The sequence below is a fragment of the Durio zibethinus genome, chromosome 15 (assembly GCF_047325235.1).
Source record: "Durio zibethinus cultivar Kanyao isolate XHJ-2024 chromosome 15, ASM4732523v1, whole genome shotgun sequence".
Taxonomy (NCBI): Eukaryota; Viridiplantae; Streptophyta; class Magnoliopsida; order Malvales; family Malvaceae; genus Durio; species Durio zibethinus.
In genome coordinates this window covers 9,444,683-9,471,692 of record NC_143176.1, presented here as the reverse complement: position 1 = coordinate 9,471,692, position 27,010 = coordinate 9,444,683, and the positions used below count along the sequence as shown (strand labels likewise).

Here is a 27,010-nt window from a genome sequence, read left to right as displayed (position 1 = left end):
TCATCACTATCGATCTTTTTAATACCTCAAGTTTTATCAATCTATTATTGGGCTCACCAATCTCTACCCTTACTATATTTGATTCAAGTCTAGGTTCATCCACCTCATGTTTCACATAATTTCACAACCTCCCTATTGTAAACATATAATAATTAAATCAATTGTTGAACTATCATATCCTTTAACAACTTTAATTCATTATTCATGTCATCATCAAAGGCCTTAAAAAAAATCTTACCTGCATTTACATAATTTCTCATCTATATCAATTTAACCATATGAAAATAGCATATTTTATCAAGATCATATTTGACATCATCAACCTCATAATTGATATATTTTAAGTTAGGATCACTTACAAAAATCCTCCATAGTAGATTCTTAAATTGAAATCCTTCGCATGTTATCAAAAAAAGCCAACATAAGTTAATAAGTTAAACCAAACTAAAAAAAATAGTAAAGTAGTATAAGTGATAATGAAACTATTCAACAATATATGAGATTAGACAACAACATATAAAACCAAACAAAAACATATAACACCAAACAATAGCACATGACTTAATAGTATCAACAACCTAAAATCTAAGCAACAACATATAGGACCAATTAACAACATATGGCCCATCAATCTCAACCACAGCATAAAACTAAAGCAATAACATATAAATCTAGTCAAAAAAATGCACCAACAATCAAACAAAAAGTAACAACAATTACATAAAACTAGTATAACACATAAAAAATTTTCTTAATATAAAATTAAACTAAAATAAATGACTTTGTAACATCAATTACTATAAAAACAATAAGAAAAATACAAAACCAAAAAGCCTTTACTTTTATATGAGTTTCCAAAAATTCCTTTCCTCCAAATTTCGATTCCATAAAACTCTTTTTACAAAATGTTTAAATAAATTGAATCCAATCTTCAAAAAAACCTTTAAATCAACTAAAACCAACATTTAAAACTCTCAAATCAACTGAAGCTAATTACTAAAACTTCTAAATTAACGAAATAAAATCTCTCAAAATCCTTAAATCAACACAATCCAATTTTTAAAATTTTTAAATCAAGTAAGTTTTTTTCAAAACACTTTAATCAAATGAACCTTTTCTCAAAAAAAAAAAATCTTAAATCACAAAAACTTCACTCAAAATAATCATAAATCATCAAACATTCTCTTAAAAAAATCTTAAATTAACCTAATTTTTTATTCAAAAATCTTAATCTTAAATTAACCTAATCTTTTATTCAAAAATCTTAATCGAAATATTCTCTACCACCTTGCTTCATGATGAAACCAAAAAAAAAAAAAAAAAACCCTTTATTCCATTGCACAATTTATCCTTTTTTTTAATTAAAAATTTTTTTACAATTTTTCTCTCAATTTTACAATCAATTTTTTTTTCAAATAAAAATTTATATCAAATTTTTCTTTTCTTATTAAGAATATTTTTAAAATTTTTCTCTTTTTCACAATCAAAAGAACGAAAATAAAAAATCCTTTACTCGGATCACCAATCCCTTTATTTGTTACTCTTTCATTATTTCGAATCCCTTTTTTTTTCCCTTCTAAGTCATTAAATCAATACTTTCCTTTTTAATATAATCTTTTCTCGTCAGCCCACAATTTTTAACTTTTTACATCAAAATACCAACTCAACAATCCACCTGCACTATATATTACACATCTTTTATAAAAAAATTTACATATACTAAAATATTAACTATAATTATTTTTCTTTAATGATATTATACACAATTACATAAATTTGGGTTTATTTTTTAATTTAACAAAAATAATAAATTGTGAATTTATTTGCACTTGAAAATTTACATCTATTTTATCCCAAACATTGTGGGTGGGGAATAAGCGTTTATTTTTTTTAGTAGCTCCAACCCATGATATAGAACCTCCGGAAGAAAAACCATTAACACATTTTAAAATGATATATAGACACTGAGTAACGATATAGAATCCCCGACTCTTAACTACTAATAATGATTTGTGTAAAACATAATTCAAGTCAATTGTTTAGAAGGCATACAAAACATTTCAAGCTCTTTCCCTATATCGAGATTTGTGATATGTTGTCATCCGAAAAGGAGGCGAAAATGGCAAGTAAATCAGTAAACTTATAAACAGGTTAGTGGCAATGTCTTAAAGATGTGAGCCTTCATGCTTTCTGTCGACTGCCTGAAAGATGGAGTGAAAAAAATAAACAAACACGTAGTATGTGGACAAATTGTCATCCTAAACAAGTAGAGACAAACATGAAGATTCTTACTTCTATTTCTTCGGCGGCAAAACTTTCTTGAAAAGATCTGGCTGACGGGAGTTTTTGGAACAGGTATCAGCTTCCCAAGGAATGCAAGGGGCCAACTAATTTAAAAAAAAAAACAATAATAAGATGATGAACTGTGAAGACATTAACAAAGCATGGAAAAAGAAAAAGATATAACTTTTAACTTGGAATCTGTCATTGAAAAAGCTACAAACCTGACAAAACCAATAGCAATTGAAATTAGCCACAGTTCCCAGTTAAGCTGCACAGTTTTAGCAAACTTTCCAAGAAACTCGACAATGACCACCTGTACAACAAGAAACAGTATGTACCACCAAGAAAAATTCTATAAAATAGATACCAATCAGATGTATTGCTAACAAATCTCACCTGAAGTATTAAAGTTATTGCCACTATTCCAATAAAGAGATAGTTTCGACCTAGTCCTTTGAAAATGTTCATTTCATCTGGCTTCCGAGCATTGAACTCATTAAAGATCTGCAATCGATATAAGTTATATTCCATTAACCCATCATAGTTATTTGGACATTCAAGTTACTAATTTATGCTCCATTAAAAGACAAAAGGAGAAGAATGCCAAGAGGAAAAAGGACATTACACCAGTCAGTTATGGAGCCAATGTTTAAATAATATAAAACATTAGACTTTCCAATCTAAGAGTGTCTGCGGGTGGGGGGAGGGTGGGGGTAGGGACGAGGCATGGCCCCCTCTGGTCCTAACTACCATCCTCCCCAGCCTTGTAAAGAATGAGTGGAGTGTATACCGGACTGATTTTTTATTTGCAAAATTTCCCAGTTTATAAGGACTAAGCCTTAAATTCTGTTTTCTTCCGGATTGCTTTTGTAGAAATACAAGCTTTAAAATTTGGATTGGAACTGTTGTTCTTTTTCAGCTAGGGTGAATGAAATTGGGAGTGCATGCTATACTATGTTGTTGATTCAATGGTCCAGATATTTTTCGCAGGCCTCACTAGATCTAGCAGAATGAAACAACCAAAAGCCCCCTAAGTAGCATTACATCATTCAATCAGGACAATATCATTTTTTAACTATGACTGGGTCAGCAAAACAATTTGCACAAGCAAAGAACACATAACCTTGCTCCAAAGAAAAAAGGAAAAAAAAAAAAACAATTAGAAAGTGCTTAAAAGAGGTAATAACCAGATATAGAATATTCAATCCAACTGCAGCAAATTCTATTAACTGCTTGTTTGAGTAGTTATGACTTACTTGACACAGGACAAATGCATTGAATATCAATGTATTCTTCACTTTGTTAGCATGTTCACTACTCTTATGATCCAGATGCAATATCTTCTTGCCTTGAAAATTGAGAACAAGCAGAACACTCACTTGATATACAGCCTGAAATTTCCATGGACAATTTATAATAGCAACTTAGAAAGATCACCAATTTTTTTTTTTTTGGCATGAGCCACATTAACCAGGAGAAAAAGAGGGTATTTTGGGTTTTGGGAGGGCAACTAGGCAATCAAAATAATTACCAAAATCTGTAACAATCAGAAAATAACAAATAGGTCTGCATACATAAAATGTACCTGTATAAGCAAGTTCCTCCACATGATATTAGTTATAAGAGGTTCCCTGAAACACAATCATCACATTAACATAACTATTATTTAGAAAAAGAAAAAAAAAAAAAAAGATAAGGGAAAGGGGCAGGCTTTTCCTATGCAATCTGTTTGGTGAAGGACCACAAACAATTTTTGAAGCAAACCATACCTTGAATATAGGCATAGTGTTTATAGGAACCCATCAAAATTTAAAAAAATTAAGATAGTAAAACTAGGTCAAAATGTCCATTACAGTCTCTCTACTTTAAATTCAACATAGTTAACGCCTGTATGCAATTAAGGCATATCATGTACACTATTTCCTTTTTCCATAGACAACACTAACTCAGGTATGCAACTAAAGCATATCATTAATACCATTTCCTTTTGCCATTAAACAATGCTAACTTGGGTATGCAACTAAGGCACATCGTTGATATCATTTCCATTTGTTATTAAAAAACGCTAACTCAGCAATGTTATACCCAGGTCTTTTATCCAACATGGCAATGACATAGCGTATAAGGTATTAATCTTCATTTCAAATTGAATGTCCACTTCTTAATGAATTTAAATGAGGTACTTTGCCTCCTACATTTGGATTTTACCCCATAAATTCCATAAAAGCTAGAGGGTGGTCCACCACAACAAACAAATATAATGAAGCTATACCTTGTTAGAAGAGAAATGATTTTATTATAAGCAAGTTATTAATTCAATGATGGGTAATATTAGAAAATATGGGAAAATAAACATTATTTTTAAACACCCTAAAACAACAAGATTGGAGATCAATTTGAAAGAAAAGAAAAGGAAGCCTAGGCAATTTTTTGGAAATTTGTGTAACATAAATTATCATCTAAAACATTTTTCTATAACTGCAAATTTAGTAGCATTTAAATCGATTTTTATTTTATTTTTCATTAAATATTAAAAATATCTACAATAATATTTCAATATTTGAATATATAGACAATTCTTTTTTTTTTGCTTAAAATTGATTTTTACGTTATATAGATGTTGTAATTTTATTAGATTCTTTTTCAATTTTTTAAATGTAAAAAGTCAAAACAAAAAGAAACACATATAAATAGAAAAAGAAAAAGATTGAGCAAAAAATAAAAATATTTTAAAATTAAAATTCGCAACATAATTTTTACATTAGAAAAATATTCACTATTTGGAGTATATACATGTCACATCGTTGCCATGTCAAATAAAAAACCACGATACAATGTAAGTGCCACATCATGTAGTTAACAACAATAAGTGACAGTGCTAATGGTCCTTAATTGCACCTAAGGTAGAATTATAGGGACCAAATGTTTCAAATTGAACTTAGAGGGATGGCATTGAGGACTGCCATGAACTTTTACTAATTCAAACAAATTTTTTAAATACTATTAAAAGAATGCAATTGTAAGAAAAAAGATTTAAAAAACGAATTTTAAAACAAAAACCATATTACAATAGAAACTGTTGGGATATGGAATAGCACTCAAGTCAGTGAACCGTTGTATCTTAATATTAAATATTATATAGTATATATACCATCTGAAGTCAGATGTTGGAAATTCAGACAAGAATTAGAAAGGTTACTACCAGTTTTACATTTTGTGGCACATACGAGGAAGTCCAATAGAAGAGATAGGATTCAGATCTTGCACCTTAACCCTCCTAATGAGGACTAACAATTGCCAGCCAATTTAAGTTTTTACTAACCAGTTCTTTTGGGTTTAAGAAAAATAAAAACTCCCAAAAAAATCAACTATAGACAAAATTATGACAATCAGAGAAATGCTTTATTCCAACCCTCAAGACAAGATTTGCCCAGGCATAGCCCTGGGTCCCTGCTAATGTAAGGTTAAAATTCTAGATTAATAAAAATCTCATACCTTCGACCAACAGGGGGCCGATGCATCAGGTGGTTTGTTGGTGGTTCAGTAGCTAATGCCAATGCTCCAAGAGTATCCATGATAAGATTAACCCATAGAAGCTGCACAGAGATAGTAAAATAGAGTACTCATATCCATTCGACAGAGTTGACATATACATACACACATATAAACGCAGAAAGTGAACAAACCTGGACGGCATTCAATGGAACATCACCAGACGAAACTGCAGCTACAACATTTATAACAAGAGCTGCAACATTAACTGTAAGTTGAAACTGGATGAACTTTTGGATATTTGCATAGACAGATCTACCCCATCGGACAACCTAAATTCATAAGATGTTCAATGAATGAAAAGGTTGATCACAGAAAAGAAACTTTTAATGATGATCATAAAGCAATATAATGGGAAAAAATGGAATATATACCTTTACAACTGAAGCAAAATTGTCATCCAAAATGATGATATCTGAATTCTCTTTTGCAACTTCTGTCCCTTGAATACCCATTGCAAGACCAATGTCGGCCTGTAGTCGAAAGACTTAAATTCAGCCCTAAAATTCAGACTTAAAATTCAGCCTCCTAATGATAATCATTTGTAACTATGTTTGATATTTAAGATCGTCCAGCCTTTACCAATTAAATTCATAGCATAAAATATTCTTGAAAGGGGTAATTAGGAGCAATGATTTTCTAACTTAAGCCAATAAATTCAATCTACTTAAATTTCTTAGCAACACTCTGAATCACAGGTTCATAGAGCTGCATTTATTGACCAATCACTCTTACAAAGTAATTTTCCACAAAGCAATAATCATTGAAGGCAAATAAGGCTGATGTAACCACTTTTAGTAATTAAAAATTTAAACAATTCACCAATGCAGTCCAAGTAGAATGTATTGACCTACAAATTTTCAATTTAAATTGTCTTACATTTTGAAAGGAAATTTTGATTCTCTTTTCAAAAAAAATGTATAAGAAAATTCAGGATCGATGTACTAACAAAACAGTGTTTTAAAGATTTCAGTTGATAGTAGCTTTATCCTGATAACCAGAAAAAGAAAGACATTGTCAGACCTCATGTAGAGCAGGAGCATCATTGGTGCCATCGCCAGTTACAGCAACAACATGTCCCCTCTTTCTCAATGCTTGCACAAGCAGAAGTTTATCGTTGGGTGATGAACGGCCCATCACCTATGCATAAACACCCCAATTAATTTAAATTTTCTATTAACCTCAAGGAAAATTCAGAAAATGAATAGAGTACCAGAGCATACAGATATTTTCTCAGCAACTTCTTCCCTTTGCAAATCAGATAGTGCACGGAAAACTTTCCCTTCAATGAGATTAGGCTCAGTAGCATCCACATCTGAGTGTAGTATCCCACACTCTAATGCTATTGCCTTTGCTGTTTTAACATTGTCGCCAGTGACCATGCGTACCTATGGCACACATTGAAAATCAGCTAAATTAATCATATTAACAAATATAATCATCCTCCAACATCATATCTGCTTTAAAGATGAAAGGAGACCACAAGAAAAACCAATAGGTATCATGTGAGTAAGGTGACAAGCAAAACAAAACAAAGAAAAGGTACAACATTTTTTTTCAAAAAAAAAAAAAGCCTGAATCCTATGAGACAATATTTTTGTATGATAATCATATCCCATTGAAGGTGGGGAGATATCTTAAAAATTAACTAAAGATTCCACATAAACCCACATATAATGTCCAAGAGAAATCACGACCCATACTAACAAGATTTAAGTTCTAATAATTAAGAGAAACATACACTGTTGTAACTTTTAAATTATTCATAGACCAATCTTCAATTAATTAAAAGTTTTAAGTCAAACTAAAATTCAGAAGCATTTAGGGAGTAGGAACTAGTATGTAACTATCCCAAAAAACCCCTAAAGCCTTTAGAAAGTCTGCTAGCAGTGGCATACAAAGATTTTTGCTCCTTCCTAATTCAAGTGGAATGAAAGCAGATAAAAATGAAGTAGAAAAGCCAATATTAAATGAACAATTCAAACTTAAAAAGCAAAGAATAAAGAGCAAAAGAATTGGTCATGAAATATTTCTTGCTCTTACTACAATTTTGCGGGATTGGATTTGCAGAAGTTAGGGGGAAAAGTTATTTGATAACATTGAAGTTAGGGGGGATTTTATGGAATTGGACTAGAGTAGAGGCAGGTTAAGCATTCACAGAAATGAACACAGGAATCAAAAGTAAAACAATTTCATAACAATGAAATCTTCCAAGCGGGGTTGAGCTTTGGCAGGAATGACACGACTGACTACCAAAAAAAAAAAAAAAGGAATTTAAAAGCAGCATATACTGATTTCAAATATTAAAAAAGACAAGAAAAAAGAAGCGAAGATACACAATCCACAACAGGACATTCGTAATTGCAATCAAACTCTATATTTGTAATTTAAAAAACATAAAAACAAGCATTATCATCGTTTTAACAGATATTAGTTATAGTAGATAAATAATTATACCTTTACACCAGCATTTTGGCATAACTGCACTGAATCTTTGACACCTGGCCGACAAGGATCCTGCAAAAATTCTCAATGTAATTAAAGAGCATAAAACAAATCAAACTAAAACTACATTCATAATCAAACAGGAATGATGAACAAAAGAAAACATAGTTTTCGTAATATCTGCTTTACGAAACTTCAAACAACAAGTCCACAACAAATAAAAAACTAAGCCTTTCCCAATATGCAAGTTTGGCTAAATGGATCATATTAAGCCAGCTCAACTCAGAAATATCCTCAGTAGCATGAATAAATTGAAGTCATTTTTTATAGTTTCCAACCATATCCTCTTTGTTCTTCCTCTCTTTCCATTAACATGGGTATCCACATCTAAGTAGCATCTTCTCATGTGATTCTGTAATCTCGTTTTTGCAGGTCCAAACCAAATGACGTGTTTTCCTAATTTTGACAGCAGTGGATGTGATATCGATTTTCTACCTTGTACAATCATTCCTAACTATATCTTCATTTGTATATCCAAACATATATCATAGCATCTTCTGAACCAACATATATCATAGCATCTTCTTAACTATGCTCAGTTTTTGGGTATGTTAATACTTAGTAACTCAACATTAAAATTCGTAATGCATTGTTGGTCTCATTGCTATCTTCAAAATTTTCTTTCAACTTTTAGCATTTTGCAATCACACACAGTTCAAGATAGAACTTCACTAAACGCACAGTTCAAGATAGAACTTCATTAACTGCAAGACATAAATTTACATTTTTAAGGATGAGTAGGGTTAGGGGATGAAAATAAATACTATAAATGGAGAACAAAAAATGACATTCTCTAAATGAAGAAGAAAAAAAAAAACTGCAGAAAGTAGTAAAGATCACAATCTATAGCATATGGACTTCATTGATTACTTAATGAATTTAGATTTTTCTCAGAAAGGCAAAATTGGCATACATGATAAGGCAAGCTATTTCTTAATTAGAGATGAAAGAAAAATGAGCTACAGAAAACAAAGATTCAGAACAGAATGAGAGAAGGCAGTGAACAATCATTTCAACAAAATTTATCAGTACAGAATGAGAAGGTGGTGTTGGTGATTCTATCAAATTGTCCAATCCATCCTCCATATATGAGCATAAAAGCAAACATAAATTACCTCAAACGATAAGGATCCAGGACTAAGCTCTTTCCCCATATGCAAAATGATAAATAAAATACAAACACAGATGAAGACATGCATAGTTTGTATCAAACCTACATAACTTTTCCGGGATAGATACCTTTAGACCAACAATAGCCAGTAAAACAAGGTCATCCTCAGGTAAAGCCCATTGAGCAAGCTGTTCTTCATTAGTTGGAACCTCTTCACTTTCACATGATCTGTATGCAATAGCAACACAACGCAAACTACCAGCAGCCATAGTTTCAATTGCCGTTTCAAAAAAGGCCATCTGAAAACCAAGCGAATTTCAACAAATAGAAATTGTTTAAAATGTTAGCAACCACAATACCAACAACATCAAATTACAAGCACGGTTCAAATATAAAAATTTAATCAAATAAAATAACAGACTGCAGTCACCAAGAAAAAAGGACAATGAAAACATTAATTTCTATTTTCAAGAGTTCACTGTTCATCTCAAGAGGCAATTAGTATCTCAAACCTTTTCCTCATCCATTGCTACAATACTGTCATTAGTGTCGAGGAACCAAGAGCATGCAGCTAACACTATTTCAGCAGCCCCTTTCCAGTGAATACGAACATTAGAATCCGGCTGGGAGACAAAATATCAAAGAAAATGGTAGAATCAGACGAAAAGCAGTTCAATTGGATTAAAAGGAACAAATTATTCGGAATACAAAAACACAAAATATTTCTCAAAGTATTCACAATTATCTTTCAAGGCAAGACATTTTTAGATTCGGTTGCAGTCCTTACATGATTGATGTTGTTCTAAGTCATATGATACATTGATCTACAACAAGAAAAAAAATTCTAGAAGGAATACTTAATCAGTGTTGTTCTACACCAATTTAATCTGAAGGCTAAGTTTTTGGAAAAGTCTTTTAAGATGAAAATGGAATTATTATTTCAGCTGCTGCGGCCATAGATCCTCCTATCACTATCATTATCATTTTCATCGCAATAAGTTCAACATTAACATCATCTATCATCATCAGCTAAGAACTCATGTATCTTGCTTAAATTTAATTCAAGTTAAATTTGACTAGTGGAGAATCCAACTAAATGTTCACTATAGATTGGACTATACTAAAAATCAAAAGTAGTTTGTATTGACTGACATCAAATAGAATAGCCACCTAAATCAAACCAGCTGCTTAAGGCCATGTTTTCTGCATAAGATGATGGATAGGATAAAATGATAATCCTCCTATACCATGTTTGGTTTGTATATAAAGAAAGAGATAGGATTGCAAGAAGGATTAATCATCCTCTTGACATAGGATGATTCAATTGAAGATGATTCAATCCTCCCAAAATGGAGAGGATTATTTTTAATCCATAGGATTGAACTTACATATTTTGTCATACCCTTAAAAGTTAAATCAATAATTTAAATTGTAAAAACTGGCTAAATGCTCATTTTGGGATTAAAAGTTTGAATGGTTGCTCAATTAAAGATCTCAGCTTTAATTTGGTTCAATGTGGGATACAATGTTTTCGAATTTGTTCAAATAAGGACTAAGTTATGGCTGTGGCTTATAAACGCCGTTAAGTCTACTTTCCATTAACATTTTCATTAAAACCATTAATTCCAACGAAAAAAAAACAAAAGTTGAGCACAGTAACAATTGATAATCAATAGGGAGGCACAGAGCAAAATTAAACACAACAATTAGCCTTGAACAATCAAGCAAGACAGCCCAGATGGTAGCAATTCACAATCAAAGGCCGCTGAAAAGCAAGAAAATTGGGCAAAGTTTTTGAATCTTTTAAGGGGCAAAAAAATAAACAATAAATCAATTGTTTTGAGAAGTTTTTTGGGTTAAAGAAATTTTTTTGTTAGGCAATCGATAAAGCAAATTCATCAGCAAGATTAGCAATCAGCAACTAGCCTTAAATGAGTAATTGATCCAACAAGAACTCCACAAAGCAACCACAGCAGCAAGATTCTAGAATTCATCAAAAAGGGTTTTTCTGGGTTTGATTCTTTTTGAGAATTTTTCAGCAAGAGGGTTTTTTGGGTTTGATTTCTTTTTGGAAATTTTTGGGTTTTAAAACAGAATTAGAAAAAGGAGGAGGTGCTGATCAATTGGCAGCATAGTGAAACGGCGAATGGCACCAGATTCTGGAGGTGAGATTTCATAATTCTTAAGCTCTTCATTTTATGGGTTGTAGTTGAGTTCTGATTTGGGAATTTAGAGAAAGAAGAACAGAGAATAAGGGTTGAACCAGAGATTCTGGTTTCAGTCACGAAGAAGCTATGCTACTGATGATGAAGACCGACTGTGGTCATTGGCGACAAGATCGACAAAGGAAGGCATCGGATTCTGCCGGTGAGATTTCATGATTCTTGAGCTCTTCAATTTCTGGGTTGTAGTTGGGTTCTGATTTGGAGATTTAGAGAGAGAAACACAAAAGAGGGGTTGAATCAGAGATCCTGGTTTCAGTCACGAAAAAGCTATGTTGTTAGTGAAGGACAAAGACCGATGGCGGTCATTGGCGACAAGATCGATGAAGAGGTTGATTTCCAAGTGTTTGTTCTTAGGTTAGAAAGAACATTAAGAAGGCAGAGTTTTCTTGAGAGGAGAAGCTGGAGAAGGTAGTGTTTTTGGCTATTTTTACTGTTCATTATCTTGCAGAACAGTGGTTCACCTTTTTTTTGCATGTAAACCACAGCCATAACGGAATACCTTATTTGAAAATTTGATAAGGTTACATTCTATATTGAATCAAATTAAAGTTGAGATCCTTAATTGAAAATAACACAAACGTTATATCCTTAATTGAGCATTTAGCCTGCATAAACTCTAAGTAAAGAAAATTTTGACCTAGGATACATCAAACACAAGATATGATGACATTATTTACTCTAATCCAATATACAATATCATCTTATCATATCCTATTATAATATTAAGCACCAAACACACACTAAAGGCATATAACAAATACCCTTTAAAAACGAAAATGACATATACCACCGAAATTCTAATTTTATCCTCCCTTGAAAGCAAGCACAAAAAGAGATTAAAAATGCAGCTGACCGCTACCTGAAATACATGCAACTAAGGTAAAATTGCTCATAAAAGTTAAAAATATAGTGACACTACCAATTGTATTGCAACACCGCCTCGTTTTTTCTCTGAGTTGAAAGGGAACACATGAACAATTGAAGAGCCCGACCTAACAGCATCAAAATTCATACCAAGCTACAAGATTCAAAGACTAAAGATTAAAATTATTCAAATTAGAAATAAGCAGTGATGAGGAGATAACATGAGGTTAGATATGTAACCTTGATTGCCCAATTAAGAATTGCTTTTTCTGTTGGTGATCCAGAAACCTCTACATCTCCACCTCCCTAAAAAAGCCAGCAAAAATTGTGATAACTAATAACAGAAGGCATTTTACTAAAGACTGCTAAATAAATATAATTCAGAAAAAAATGAGTTATTGAGACATGCCTCTGGGGTAAAGACAGAGCCATTCGCATTCATTGCAACGCCTTCAATAAGTAATGAGGTAAGTGTATCTGGTAATTCTGAGCTGCTGTATGGAGGATCAATTTTTCTCCCACCAACAAAACCCTCAACCACAGTCATCTGTACAATAAACTTAATGAGAGTTCTTATTGTGGCTCTTTCCCTAACTTTCTATCCCAGCCCAATGCCACCCCTTAAATCTGTCTGCTCAGCAATCTTTTAGATTTTTGGCTTAAACTTTCTATAATTAATTTCTTTAAGTTGTAAAACTTTTTAATTCTCCTTTCACTTCAACACAAAACCCAGCAAATGAAGTTAGTTTATTATTATTTTATTTTATTGATATATTTATTATTATTATGGGAGAGAATTTGGTGCCATCTTGGAATTAGAACATGCTCAATAACATAATTGATCATATTGTCAAAAGTTTAATTGATACGCAATTAAAAAGTTGATCTGAAAGTTTAAATTACAAATTATAATAATTTTTTAATCATCATTGGTAAATTTAAGTAACTTGATACCATTATGAGTGAAACAATTGTTCAATAATTTAAAATTAGGAACAAAAAATTGAATGGTTTATATAAATTGAGACAAACGGATGCCTTAATAAGTGCAATTTGTTAACTAATAGTTTAAAAAGTTCAAAACTTGAAATCTTTCAATCATCAATTTAATTGTATCTTTCTACTGTAGCTCAAGTTAATTTTGTTAATTGACTTCTAATTGCTTCCAATAACCAAAAGCAACTTTTTATATCATCATGTTCACTTAAGAAATCAATATAATTTTATATTAATTATCTCTCCATCATTATTCTAATTTTTTTATTTTTAAAAATAATAATTTATATATCCTCTCCCAACAATATCTTACTCCCTCACTGCATCGGTGCTATGCTAGTAAACTACCTAAAGAGTACTATTTTCTTTTTTCACACCACATCATAAGCAAATGGGTTTACAATCCTACATGCCAACATTATACATATTATTAAAATTTATTAATATCTTATATATATAAGCATTTTTTTCATGAAAACAGCAGGAAATATTCAAAATGAATTATGTTCTCATATTATTAAAGCAGTTCAGCTAAAATCTGAAAGAAAACACATTTTAACTTGCCTGATTCAAAGTCAAGGTTCCAGTCTTGTCACTGCAAATAGTTGTGGCAGAACCCATGGTCTCACAAGCAGAAAGTCTGCGCACCTGCATTTCAACTTCTATTAAGCTGCATGAAACACATCTATTCCCATGAAACAATTTTACTTCAATGTCTAAAAGATGCATAAAAATATTCATCATACATACCAGAGCTTTATCTGCCATCATTTTCTTCATCGAGTAAGCAAGGCTGCATCATAATCAAATAACACAACTATTATATGAAAAAGCAACTATGGAAAAGATGAATCAGAATTATGTATCAAGACTAAATTAAATTTTTTTAATAAATTATTTGCACAATTACATGTAATAAACAACAGCATCTGCCGAGATGCAAGAAGAGATATTTGGCATTCGTACAACAAGAGTACCATGAAGCATTACCACAATCAACTTAGCTAAAAAACTAAGGGAAAACATAAAGATACAGATTAACATGGGAGAAAAAGCATGGCTGATAAATGTGTCCTCTATATAAGGTACAAATTAAAAGATGCAACCCAACATCAAGATATCCAATAAAAACACAACTAGAGAACACAATCGTTCTGGCAATTCAGATACTTTACATAGAGAGCAAACTTACGTTAAGGTGACAGCTAACGGAAGTCCTTCAGGCACAGCAACAACGACAATAGTAACCTACATCATTCACTATTAGTCATACATACAAAAACAAATATCCCAACAACAATAGTAACCTACATCATTCAATATTAGTCATACATACAAAAACAAATATCCCTTAAGTATCCACATAAGATATGCATTTGGACAAAGGTGATAGATAAGGAGCACATACTGCAACAGTGATAATCTTAATAGCTCCATCTACAGCATCGCCAGCACTAGTCTTGCCGGCAACAAACTGTGTTCTTCCAGTTGCATCTTTGGTATGGCCAGTGAAATACCTAAGTGAATCCAAAACTTTAAAATCAGACGAAACGGCAAAGGGACTGAAAAACAGAATGGGAGAGACACGAGATTGTCATTAAGCCAAAATCTGAGTTACCTTACTAAAAGGACAACCAAGACAGCAAAAGCTACACTGAGTCCAACAAAACCAATGAAAGTTGCAACCCCATTCAAACGCACCTACAAAATTAATTTGAGGTAAACATAACAAGAAAAGCCTAAAATTTCATCAATTACTGTCATGGGGAAACAGAAACCTGCAAGGGAGTTTCTTCACCAGTGTCTTCTGAAAGATTAGCCATGAGCAAACCCCATTCAGTATTAATCCCAACCCCTGTTACCTGGGAATTAAACAAATATGATACTTATTTGAGCTATAAAAAGGTACAAGGTTTCACCGCATACTTCAGTTTATCCAAAAAAAGAATAGAACCATAATAGTCTACAAGTTATCAATGTGAATAATCAAATATAGGACAGTAAAAGAAGTAAGCTCATCAGCATGAAATATACATCTGTTCCTAAGAAAGACAGTGGAAAATGCAGCCTAAATGTTTATGGTCAAAATGTAGAAAGTCAAGAATCATGAAGAGAACCCATGTACACTAAATACACAAATACAGTTAGTTGTGAGGAACAGAAGAATTTAAGTATTAAGTTTAATAACTGTAAGACCCGTGTGTAAAGTGTACACTAAGAACTTAAACAGGCTGATTGCTGCATGCACAAAATAATGATATGAAGAGAAGGTACAGGAATAAAATTTACCAGCATAGTGCCACTCCCATCTGCCACTTTGCAGCCAGACATTAAAAAAGGTTGCTTGGCATCCTTGTGAACCTGCAACAAGATGTAACAGCAATTTTAAAGCATGCAAGTGTAAGAATTTCATTGAATAGCTCTGCAGGTTGTAAGCGTTACAATATCACTCTCTCCGGTCATGCTAGATTCATCTGTTGCAAGTGAGTGACCGGAGATCAAAATTCCATCAGCAGGCACCTAAGGAGCAGATTTAGAAAATCCAATTAGATAATGCATTAAAAAGATAATAAAGTAAAAGAAATGAGATAAAGCCACATACCTGATCACCAATATTGAGGGGTACAACATCACCAACAACAACATCATATATTGAAATTTCAACTCTTCTACCTCCTCTAACAACCTGCCATGTTGCATTCAAACATAAATTCCAAAAGTATATTGCTTATAATCAATTCAGCTGTTAACCAGTGGACACTACCTCCAAATGTATGTTTCTCTTCTCCTCATCTAGTTTTTGGAACTGAAGAGATTGTTTATAGTCACTGATAGCTGCAGATTTAGAACTCATGATAATAAGAAATGAAAAGGAAAAAATTTACAGGCTCTACTTCTGTGTTAATGGCTAGATGCTCAATCAAACCTTATTTAAGACATAGTGAAGAAGAATTCAAAACCAAGATGAAGTTTATGAAACGGTAAATACAGCAAAACAGCATTTTTGTTTTCCTCCATAAACATAATCCCCTACATAAAATAATGCAAACTTCAATGTCTGTGTATATTAAATTAGGACATCATATAGACTATAAAATGCACTTGGCAACTAATTTTATTGAAAAGGAATAGAATTTATGGAAAATGCTAGTTACCATATACTTATTCTTCATTGCATCATTATCAGTATCATATCCCCAAGGGGACATACTGATAGCTCAAACTTGAGACTCCAATTTGGAGGTCTCAGATTGGAATCCTAGGAGCACCCAGTGGGAATTATAAGATGAAAGAGGGTTACCTCCCACTGTGTGGCCCAAAATCTCGTATCAAAGGGAAAAAAAAAACATTATTATAACTATATAACAAAGAAATGGAGATTAGAGTGTATCGGACCAGATGTTACCTCTTGTGTACGCTCAAAGCCTATGTAACAAAGAAAAAAAATAACCATAAACAGCATAAACCAGGATTGGTGAGAATGGGAAAATCTTATGGCTGAGAACTTTAGTCACTAGTAGGGTTGCTAGGAACACCTATTCTTTTCCTTTCTAATAATGATACAACTACGAAGACCATCCTACTCCTATTAAGTCTATTTACATAGACTAGCTATCACACCAACTCCAATGCGCCTTGGTGCTGCAATGCCGCATAAAATCACAGATGTACATTAATCCAATTTCAATACCCTCTTATTGAAGACCATTGCAGTCTGCTTACAGGAGTTTGTAGAGTTATGTTCGTGGTGGCACTTGGCTTCAACACAAGTTGGTTCTGGTGAACCTTAAGTGGCTTGCATATGTGCATGAAGAGATAGTCGCAAACAAGAGTGAACTAAATGGCCATTGTCTGGGATAAGAAGTTCCGCCATTAGTGATGCTTAGCTAGTGATGGCCTAATAAAAAGAGACACTATTGCAGTCTTAATCTTAAGACCAGCTTTGCAGTTTAACCTTAAGACCATCACCATTGCAGTTTTAACCTTTAGACCATCAAGCATACTCATGAGCACAATGTTGTTATGTCACCAACCTAAGATGCCATGGTGGGATTTTTGCACTAGGTCTAACTAGAGACCCTTGGACGACTTCTAGAGTCACTCAAGCCACTAAAATACGGTTGACTTTCTGTTTTGGCTTGGCAATGGCAAATGGTCTCCCATCATTTTCATTGAATTAGTGTCTATCTTGTGAGTATATTAGGAGTAAAAGAGTACTTCGGGTATAATGGTGGCCAAAATGTGTGTCAGCATAATCATGTGAGTAAGCTTAAGGGGTTTTATGTAACAGAGGCATGAAAGGACGCTATCCCAAAAGGAAAACAAGAACAAGAAAGGCTGTCCTTAACTTTGAGTAGCTTTGGCACCACATAGCCACATGGTTTTGGAAAAGCAAAACGTAGCCCAAGATTCTAGCCTCATTTCACATGTCCACCAAGCACTAAAGGAAAACATTTTTGCTTAGCTACCTACTAAAAATTATTTAAGAATGCTTAACAAAGAATCCACACCTAAAAGCTAGCTTTGTAATCACAAATTACTAATTAAAAGGAAAAATGCATAATATGTCTGCATTACCATGTTGAGTTAATCTATGAGAGGTTTATTTTGCTAAAATTTCAAATTTTGATTCAATAAACAATTTCAAGAAGCGCTTTAAAAAACAAGGATGAATAGAACTAAAGACAATAAAGGAAAAATTAACTAAAAAGTGTATATTTTATAAATTCTGTAAAACACTTCAAAAGTTTACACAATCAATCCAGTACCTGTCACAACAATAACAAGCAAAACTGCGAATGCTATGCTACCCCCATCATACCAGCCTTCCTTGGGACCCTGTAAATGAAAATTACAACATAGGACTTGAAAACTGAAGATTCTTATTTAAAAGGCCTAAAGGCTTAGAACAAATCAACAGGACTAAAGAAAAATAATCTACTTCAAAAAAAGATATAGAGTGTGCACATTCTTAAAATAATTGTTGGTCACAACCAAGAACTTGATGATATGCAACGCTCCTGCCTTAAGAAAATTTTGGCATATAAACAAGTGAGGTCAAGACAGCAAAAACCCAAGTGCCATCAGGGGCATAGCCAAGTGTATTTGAGTGGGGTCAATTGACCCCCAATCAACATTGAAAAACAAGATAAATATACATTTTAATGGAAATTTTTGGTATTTTTCTACATTGAACCCACTAAAATTAAATAAAAAATAAAAGAAGGGGTCATAAATTAAATTTCATCTATTTTTTCATTTAACCAAATACAAATACATATTCAAATGTATTATACCATAATAATTGTCCAATTATATACATAAATACAAACAAACAATTATATATCAAGATTGGCAATTATAAAATAATATTATTAAATTATTTTCTAAAATAATAGCATATGATACATTTAATTTTATGGTTTATATTTTTTATTTATAAAAGGGAGTTTCGATAAGGTCAAATTAATGTTTGGGTGTTTATCATTTATGCTTAAAATACTATAATCTATGTAAATTTTGTTGAATGATATAAAATGCAAATTTCTTTTTGCATATGGTTAACTATCATATGATACCAATAAAAAATTTTTTAGCTACGCCACCAGAGCTCATGTTAATAACTAGATAATAACGTATACTGCAATCCCTGTGAAATTCTATTTTAGAAACCAGGCAATACATCACTGAAGAAAATAACTTCAATCCATAAATCTATATGACACTAGACCAGTATTATATCATCCTATTGTATATTTTATGAAACAAAAGATGGTCTATTCCATTTGTATTACTTAAAGTGTTGCTTTTATTAATACAGTAATATTATTAAATTATAATAATAATTAATAAACAATTTTTGGCATCTTAAAAATAGGAAAAACATTATAACCATACCTCAGCAACATTTGCTTATGAAAATAAAAAACATAATCCAATTAACCATACACAGGAAAGCTCACCTCTGTCTTTATACCCAAAGCCAGAGAAGCTACAGCAGCTACCACCAAAATTATCAAAGTGAGATCTTGGCAAGCTTCCCAAACAAACCTCTGTGTGCAAGAAAGTAAAGGTAATGGATCAAAAATATTCTATTCACAGAAAAAAAATGTTAGTTTTTTAAGAATAAGAACAGAATACAGACAGGGGGAACCCAAAAAAAAAAAGACACAATAGAAAGACAAATTGAAACTTAGATATCTAACAATTTACCCAAAAACTCCTTCCTTTTTTCCGAGGATATGTGTTTGAACCAAATGCATTCCTCCGTTTCAGTAAATCAGGATCACCTCCCTGAATCCCTTTCTCCAAATTTGTTTTTAGCATCTCTGCTAACCCATTACCCTGATTTAGAAACACAACAAGAATACAAAACCTAAAATAAGTGGCAAAATAATACAAAAATATAAATATCAATCAACAAGTTTTATTTGCACAAACTTACCCCTCCATATTCCTGCAAAGCATTGAAATTGTGATCCCTAGTCACTGATGCAAGTTGTTCTGGTCCAATAGCAAAATCACCGGTGGGAGTTGGGTGTGGAATTGCTGTTCCTACAAATCAGAGCAGCATGATAAACATCTATACCAAGATGATAAGCCTTTATAAGCTGTTGCAACACAAAACAACAGTAAATGGAACAGATAATACAACATTTTTAAATACCATTTTTTTTAATACACACAAAAAAGAATTCCAATGACCTAACTGAAAGCTATATCAACTTAATTATATAGCTAATAAAAAGCTCAAGTTGATCAAAAAGCCAACTTAATCAATGGCTTTGCATATAAGTATTGATTAAAATAGATATTAGTCCATATGAATGAAGGTGAAAAACAGAGGCACTGATTGGAAGTATTTGGGATAAAGAAAGGCCCAATCAGCTGCGTAATTTGGTTTGCTAACTATATGAAAGAATACTAAAGAGAAATATCGGGGATGAAGCATACGTTAAGTGGAGCAACATAGAAATTAATGAGCCTGAAACCCAGTTAACACACAATATCAACAGAAGAGTCAACATGTGCCCCTATTTTACGCTAATTAGCCATTATTATATATTATATTGAACTTTTTGGCTGTCTAAATTCCTTTTTCTTTTTTTGGACCAAATGACATCTTGCTTTTCCCAGTCAAATCCTATCTCTTTCCCTTACACTCTTCACTAGTTCCTCATGCCTCTCTTTCTTTCTTTTCTCAGTTATTCTAATCTATCTTTGATTCTACTTAGTCCACCTATCTGGATTCCTAATTTTATCATGAAAACATCCTGAAATGAAAAGAACCACAATCTAGGGCATGCTTATGTCATGATTCTAGAAGGTAACAACAATTAAGGTAACAATATGCCTACCTATATTAACCCATAATGAATGAAAACAAGAGCCAAAGAAAATAATAGAAAAAGAAGCTATACAATCTTAGAAGCTATACAGTCTCAGTCCTATTTTTAAACTAGTAGGGAAAAATCCTATAGATAAACTATATAATGCACAAAACTACAAAGATATAAAAAGTGTGTTTGATAAAGCATTGAAAATTTTCAATGCAGTTGATAACTTGTTTTAAAAAAAAAAAAATTAATGGAAGATTTTCAATGAAAAATGTTGAAAATATTTAGTAAAAAGCTACTTCATGTATTCAATCATTCTTATTCAAGGAAAATTTTGCCATTTAATTACATTAACCTTACTATTTCCTTTTGAACTATTTAATTTTCCTTTTTTTTTAACTTTTGTTAATGTAAAATACTTGATAAAAAGTCAACAAGACATCTATTCAATAATTAATTTTCAGTAGGATACCAAATATTTTTAGAGTAACAATTCAGTACTTAAAAATTCTTAGAACTAATTATTTTCAGTGATGAATTTTTTCAGTTTATCAAATGACACCTAAGATTGGACAGGACATAATAAACACTTGGTTGAACAACATTTGAACCAAAATCTTGAGAATGAAAATTTACAATAACTACTATAATGAGAAATATCTAAGGCCTCCAAAGAAAAATCCAAAAAAGAAAAAAAATCCAGAACAAATAATAAAACAAGGTCAAAGCAAAAGAAGAAAAAGATCATGCAGTTTGAAAAAACAATTGAGATAAAGCAAGGCAGTAAAGAGTAATGCCAACATATAGCCAAATCTTAATTGAATGAACCTGCCAAACACAAGGGAAAGATACAAAGAATTGAATATCAAACTGAAAAAGTAAAATATAAGCATTATACTTAAAAACTCATTCTACAAAGCTAAGCATACAATAATCAGAATAAGTTACCATTTACTCGTTCCCCAGCTTGTTTGAAAAGATATGCAGCCTAACATGGCCAAAAACAGAAAATTAGAGGAAAAAGATACAACCTTGATCCCATAAGATAATACTAAAATCAAGGATAACATACTCGTATGGCTTGTGCATGTGCTCTGATCTTCCTTAAAATCTGTTTCTTCTCTTCCTCCTTTTTCAAGTCTAAGGTGTATCTAAATCGACGAGAAGCATTAAGCACTAGTGCAGCTTGCTACAAAAGATAATTTATTGTCAAATACTATTCAGCACCTACGAGAATTATCAACTTCTCAGTAGTAAGGAAAATAAGAGAAGCCCGAATATATCATAGAGAGGAGGAAAAACAAACTAGGTGTGACACCTAAAGGGTCAAATGGGTGGGTTGAGCCGGGTTTGGGTTGGATCACTTCAGGTTGAAGAAAATTCAAGTCATTCCAGTTTCAGTCATGTTAGGTCTGGATCATTTCAGGTTCAGGTTTTTTTGGGTTTGGCACTCAGTTATTCAGGTTAGGATTATCATATTTGGATTATTTCCGGTCCAAATTATTGAGTTTTAAGATCAAATCAATTTAATTTCAAGTCCTTTTTGGATTAGTCATTTGGATAATTTTTGAGTTCAAGTTACTTCAGGTGTTTAGGTCATTTCAGGTTCAGATTGGGTGGATTTGGGTTGTTGACTATTCTTGATTAGACTGGGTTGGTCGGGTTCAGCTTTGGGCAGTTTATTCAGGTTCGGGTCAGCTTTGCAACTCAAAACACCCACAATATAAATAATAGGAAAAGCAACTACGCTCAAACCACCAAGTCACAAGGTCACTAGAAACTTGGAGGGTTTGATATTAAGGAATATAATTTTAAAATAAATACTGTTTTATGCGAAAAGAATTATTCTTATCCAAAAACATATGGTTCATGGAATTTTCCTAAAAGGGGAAAAAAGTAAAAACTAGCAAATAAACCTCAACCTTATTCTAAAAGGACTGAGAAATCAAATTTAGAACAGCTAAATATATTTGACAAGCCATGCGTACAATTCATAAGTGCAAACATTAACACAAGGCAAAATTCAAGCACACAAAACATCAAATCAGCAGTAAAGGAGTGCAAACCTCAAAAGCAGAAAGCAAAGGAATCACAAACCCTCAATAATGCCAAAGAAAGTAAATTATAGAACTTACATCATCAGATGGAAACGCAAAATTGCAGTCAGTAAGTTTACTAGTGCAGGATTGTGCCAGCTAGAATATCACATTGATTGTTTATTTTGACAAAGCTGTAAGTTAAATTAGATGTAAGAGGTGCAGTGCAGTGGAGAGGGGCAAAACACACTGTTAGTTGTTAGAGGTGTTTTTATTTTATTCATTTATTTGAAGCCAGGACAATTTAGGGAGGATGTCCCAATTGTTAGGGCCTGTTTACTTTTAGAAAATAATTTCCATTGTCAGTCTCTACTTCATTTTAGTTTTAGGAAATTTTGAATTGAACAGTAACGTAAAACAATTGTCTCGTCAAGACAAGTAGAAAAAAGCAACAAGACCGGAGTAAGCCAGCAAAACAATTAGAACATTGCTCTATGATTCAAGACAGGTGAGACAAATCTATACTTCTATGGCTTGAACAGAATGGCAAAGACCAAATTAAAAATTTTAAAATTGAAAGAGAAAAAACGACAAAAAAGGAAGAGGTGAAAAAAATTTGAGGACGGAGGTAAGCAAAATCAATAAGAAAATAGCAGTTTAGTTTCCCTCTTGATTCATTTGCCCCTAAAAACATCATTGCACTATTAAACCCTGGCATAAAGGAAGTTTACGCAGTTCAATATAATGTGTTAATCTAGTCTCCATCCGCCTAAAATTAGCAACCCAACACCATCAAAATCAAAAGACATAAACTAAAATTCGGCATAACTTAACAAAGCAACGAATATATCGAATAAAAGATATTTATTATTTATTTATAAAACATAAAAGAGAGAGAAATTAGGGCATTACTCTCCAACGGCGGAGGCGGTCGAGGGGAGCATTCTTAGTGCTGGTGATGTCAAAAGGACCACCGCTAAACTCATGGTCTTCGTCGTCGGACTGGGCGGAGCGGCTGCTTCCTGCCTCCACGTCATTCGGCCGCCGATACGGCGACCCTTTGAATATGCTACTCATCACTCTGTGTGTCGCAGGAGAGATGGCACCGTCACTCTCTATTGCTCACTATTACGATTATTTCTCATTCACCATTGAACTAACAATATCAAACTTTTTTTCTCTTTTCAAGCTCACGCCTCTTTGATTTACCGATTCGTCTCCCTTAATATTTTTTTTTCTTTTTTTTTCCTTTTTCTTCTTCACACAAAGACAAAATGGAGAGATTATAGGAAGGATTTTTCTCTTTCAGTAATTTTCGGTCTGTAAAATACTAGTAATATTATCTTTTCTTCGAGAATTGGTTTGGTTTTCAAATAACAAAAATCAAGGAGATTAGAGAAAAATTATTTCTCCTATGTTCCAAAAGGAGTATTAATAATTTGGAAAACCTCCACCAACTAAAGTAGCGGTTCGCTTTCACTTTCAACAAGCAATGGCCCTTTTCTTTTGACTTTAACTTGGAAAAACACAGCGATTAGTGAGGATTAAAAAATAATTTTACAGGACTCCACCCAACTCGTGTTTTTCTCGGAAAAACCACTCACGAGAAAACCAACGCAAGCTCACACTCCAATCAATTTCTTTTTTATTTCTTTTTTTCTCATTTAAAAAACTAATAATATAAATAAATACGGTAAAAGGAAAACTCGTCGTCAATAACAAAGGCAATCTTTGATTTATGCACCAAAAACCGCTTCGTATAACTTGTTAAAAAAACAAGAGAAGAAGAAGACAAACCGACCGGCGAGGCCCAGCCTTCAGCCATCCAACCGGCAACCATGAGCGTATTTTCATCGTATAACGAAAACAAAAACTCAAACAAGAAAGAGGAAGTGAAATGGCGTTTTTAAAATCAAAAGTGTACCTGCGTTACAGTTTTCTTCTCCGTAACAAAAAGCCAAAAGCACTTTGTTCCTTTTCTTCTCCTTCTCCTTATACTTATGCTTCTCGTAGCTTTCTCTCGAGTTTACTAGACAAATCTTCTCAACATATATTTGGATACAACAGTAGCCCTTACTAGAAAACTGTAAAAAGAAAGGATTAGTAAAAACCTTTAAAAAATCAAAAAGAGATTTGTTTTTTCTTTTTTGTACAAAAATATTTTGTTTATTTATTATGAAATTAATATGTTGCTTTTTTATTTCTTTTCGGCCTAATAAATGATATATAGATGGATCCTATTCCTACGAAGTATGGTACATCGAACGTGCTTTCTTCGTTTTATTAAAAAGAAATTTTGTTTCTTTTTCTTTTAATGAGATTTGGTAATGGATGAGAAATAGGGTTGTGGTTTGAATTAATTTTTTATTTGATTTTATTTATATTTAAATATTAAATATATTTATTAAATTTTGAATTAAAAAATTAAATTAATTTTAAAAAATTAGAATAAAATAATTATCATCTCTAAAATTTTGAATTTTTTATTTTGGAGGCTTAAATCCGGGGAAAAAGAGGAAATCTAAACGTGTCATGTTGACAGGAGAAGGGAAAATTTTGCCCCTTCAAACGTGTCAGCACATGATATTGAATATTTAGACGTGTCTTCGGCTACATGCCCCGATCTGCATCTCGTGTACAGACGAGGATCTCGCAGCGGTGTAGTTGAGACACCAGACCTCGAGATCTAATGACACCACCGTCGGTGAGTGGGGCTGTGGGCATGCAGCATGCAGCATGGTCTGAAAACAATCAACCATGCCCTACACGCTCGTAAACGTATGGGCAAAAAATTGGGGGCACCTGGGCATATCAATTTCTTATTTTTGTAAATTCTTTAAACTTTTAGTAATACACAATTACTAATCATTTGACAAAAAATAAAAATCATCAGTATTTTTAATATTAATCCAAACAAAATTATACCTTTTAAATAATTAAAAATCTCGCAAGCGTGGCACAAGTAGATTAGATAGAAAAAAAATGTTAAATACAAAGTAAAGAATCTTGTATAATTTTATAATAAAGAAAAGATAATTTTTTTTTATATGTTGGGTTCTGACTCATTACTTTTTAAAATACTTATCATCAATTCAGTCATCATTCACAAGAATAAGATTCACTCATAAATTATGAAAGTTATATTTACAGATGATAATTAATATTATATTAAAAAATAATAGATGATATGAAATCTGTTAGTAAAAAGTTTTACTATTAATTTACTAAACCTATATTGTTAAAAAAAATACAAATATGCATTGAGATTTGATAAAAAAAAATCCTTATCTTCTTTTAGCTTGAAAATTGCTTTTTACTTTTCTTAGATTTGATAAAAAAAAACCCTTATAATATCAAAAAATAATTGTGTTAATTATTAAATTAAATTTAAATAAATAGAAAAATAAACTTTTCAATAATATCAATAGTATAAGGTTTTTAGGCACTATGATAGCATTCAAAAGATTGAGCTAGCTACAATTAAAGTATAGCAGCCAAAGAAGACGTCATGCGATAAATCTACTATGGAGAACATCGAGAGGGTGAATGGTTTTGGGAAGGACAGTAAAAAATGGAGCACAAAAAGGTAAGCAAGATCTTGTTCCACAAATAGATTTGATACTATTGAAAGGGAAGAAAAAGGTGTTGGAACATATAGCAAACAAGCCCATAGGGATGAGCTAGTATACTACTTTCTAAAGAACCCTTGAGTGGTTGTAGCAAGGGTTGCACATTTGATGAAATAATTGAAAAATAGGAAGAAAAGGGCCAATTGATAAAAGAAAAGTTTAAGTTAAGGCAAATTGCACTACCTTAAAAGGTCACTCACTCTCCACTTCTTCATGAATATACTCATTTGGAATGTCAAAGGGCTTAATGGCCTTTTAAAACTGAAGGAGATAACTGGTAGACTTAAAACACTGAAAGTAGATGTAGCTTACTTGTTAGAAACAAGAGTTAAAGAAGAAAATATGTAGCATATTTTAAGTAATCATTTCTTTGGTGATCCCATCTCTATAACTATTCTTTCACATATAATGATAGAATTTGGATACTCTGAAAATTTAAAATGAGAGTAGACATGGTGGAAGCCACTGATCA

The 27,010-nt window shown here is 32.3% G+C and overlaps 1 protein-coding gene across 7 annotated transcripts; it reads right to left on the bottom strand.

Moving 5' to 3' along the window:
• Positions 1-1,969: 1,969 nt before the first annotated feature.
• ACA10 (autoinhibited Ca(2+)-ATPase 10) lies at positions 1,970-24,931 on the bottom strand. Of its 7 annotated transcripts, none has more exons than XM_022897709.2 (35): positions 24,834-24,931; positions 23,822-24,724; positions 21,946-22,062; positions 21,822-21,861; positions 19,982-20,091; positions 19,750-19,881; positions 19,500-19,589; positions 18,306-18,375; positions 16,301-16,371; positions 16,139-16,222; positions 15,979-16,056; positions 15,826-15,897; positions 15,315-15,398; positions 15,155-15,237; positions 14,945-15,053; positions 14,729-14,784; positions 14,287-14,329; positions 14,101-14,184; positions 12,950-13,087; positions 12,781-12,846; positions 12,596-12,694; positions 9,964-10,074; positions 9,580-9,750; positions 8,293-8,352; positions 7,059-7,223; positions 6,859-6,975; positions 6,210-6,308; positions 5,970-6,107; positions 5,779-5,879; positions 3,869-3,914; positions 3,540-3,674; positions 2,680-2,787; positions 2,505-2,596; positions 2,293-2,387; positions 1,970-2,201 (listed from the first exon to the last, which is right to left on the bottom strand). In XM_022897709.2, the coding sequence occupies exons 2-35, from the start codon at positions 23,984-23,986 to the stop codon at positions 2,182-2,184; spliced, it is 3,249 nt and encodes a 1,082-aa protein (XP_022753444.2). In that variant the 5' UTR covers positions 23,987-24,724; positions 24,834-24,931; the 3' UTR covers positions 1,970-2,181. The 7 variants fall into 7 exon arrangements, with proteins under 7 accessions (XP_022753444.2, XP_089600702.1, XP_022753446.2 ...); XM_089744576.1 differs by having other exon boundaries at positions 12,781-12,842; positions 12,946-13,087; positions 23,822-23,990; XM_022897711.2 differs by having other exon boundaries at positions 23,822-23,990.
• Positions 24,932-27,010: the final 2,079 nt, after the last annotated feature.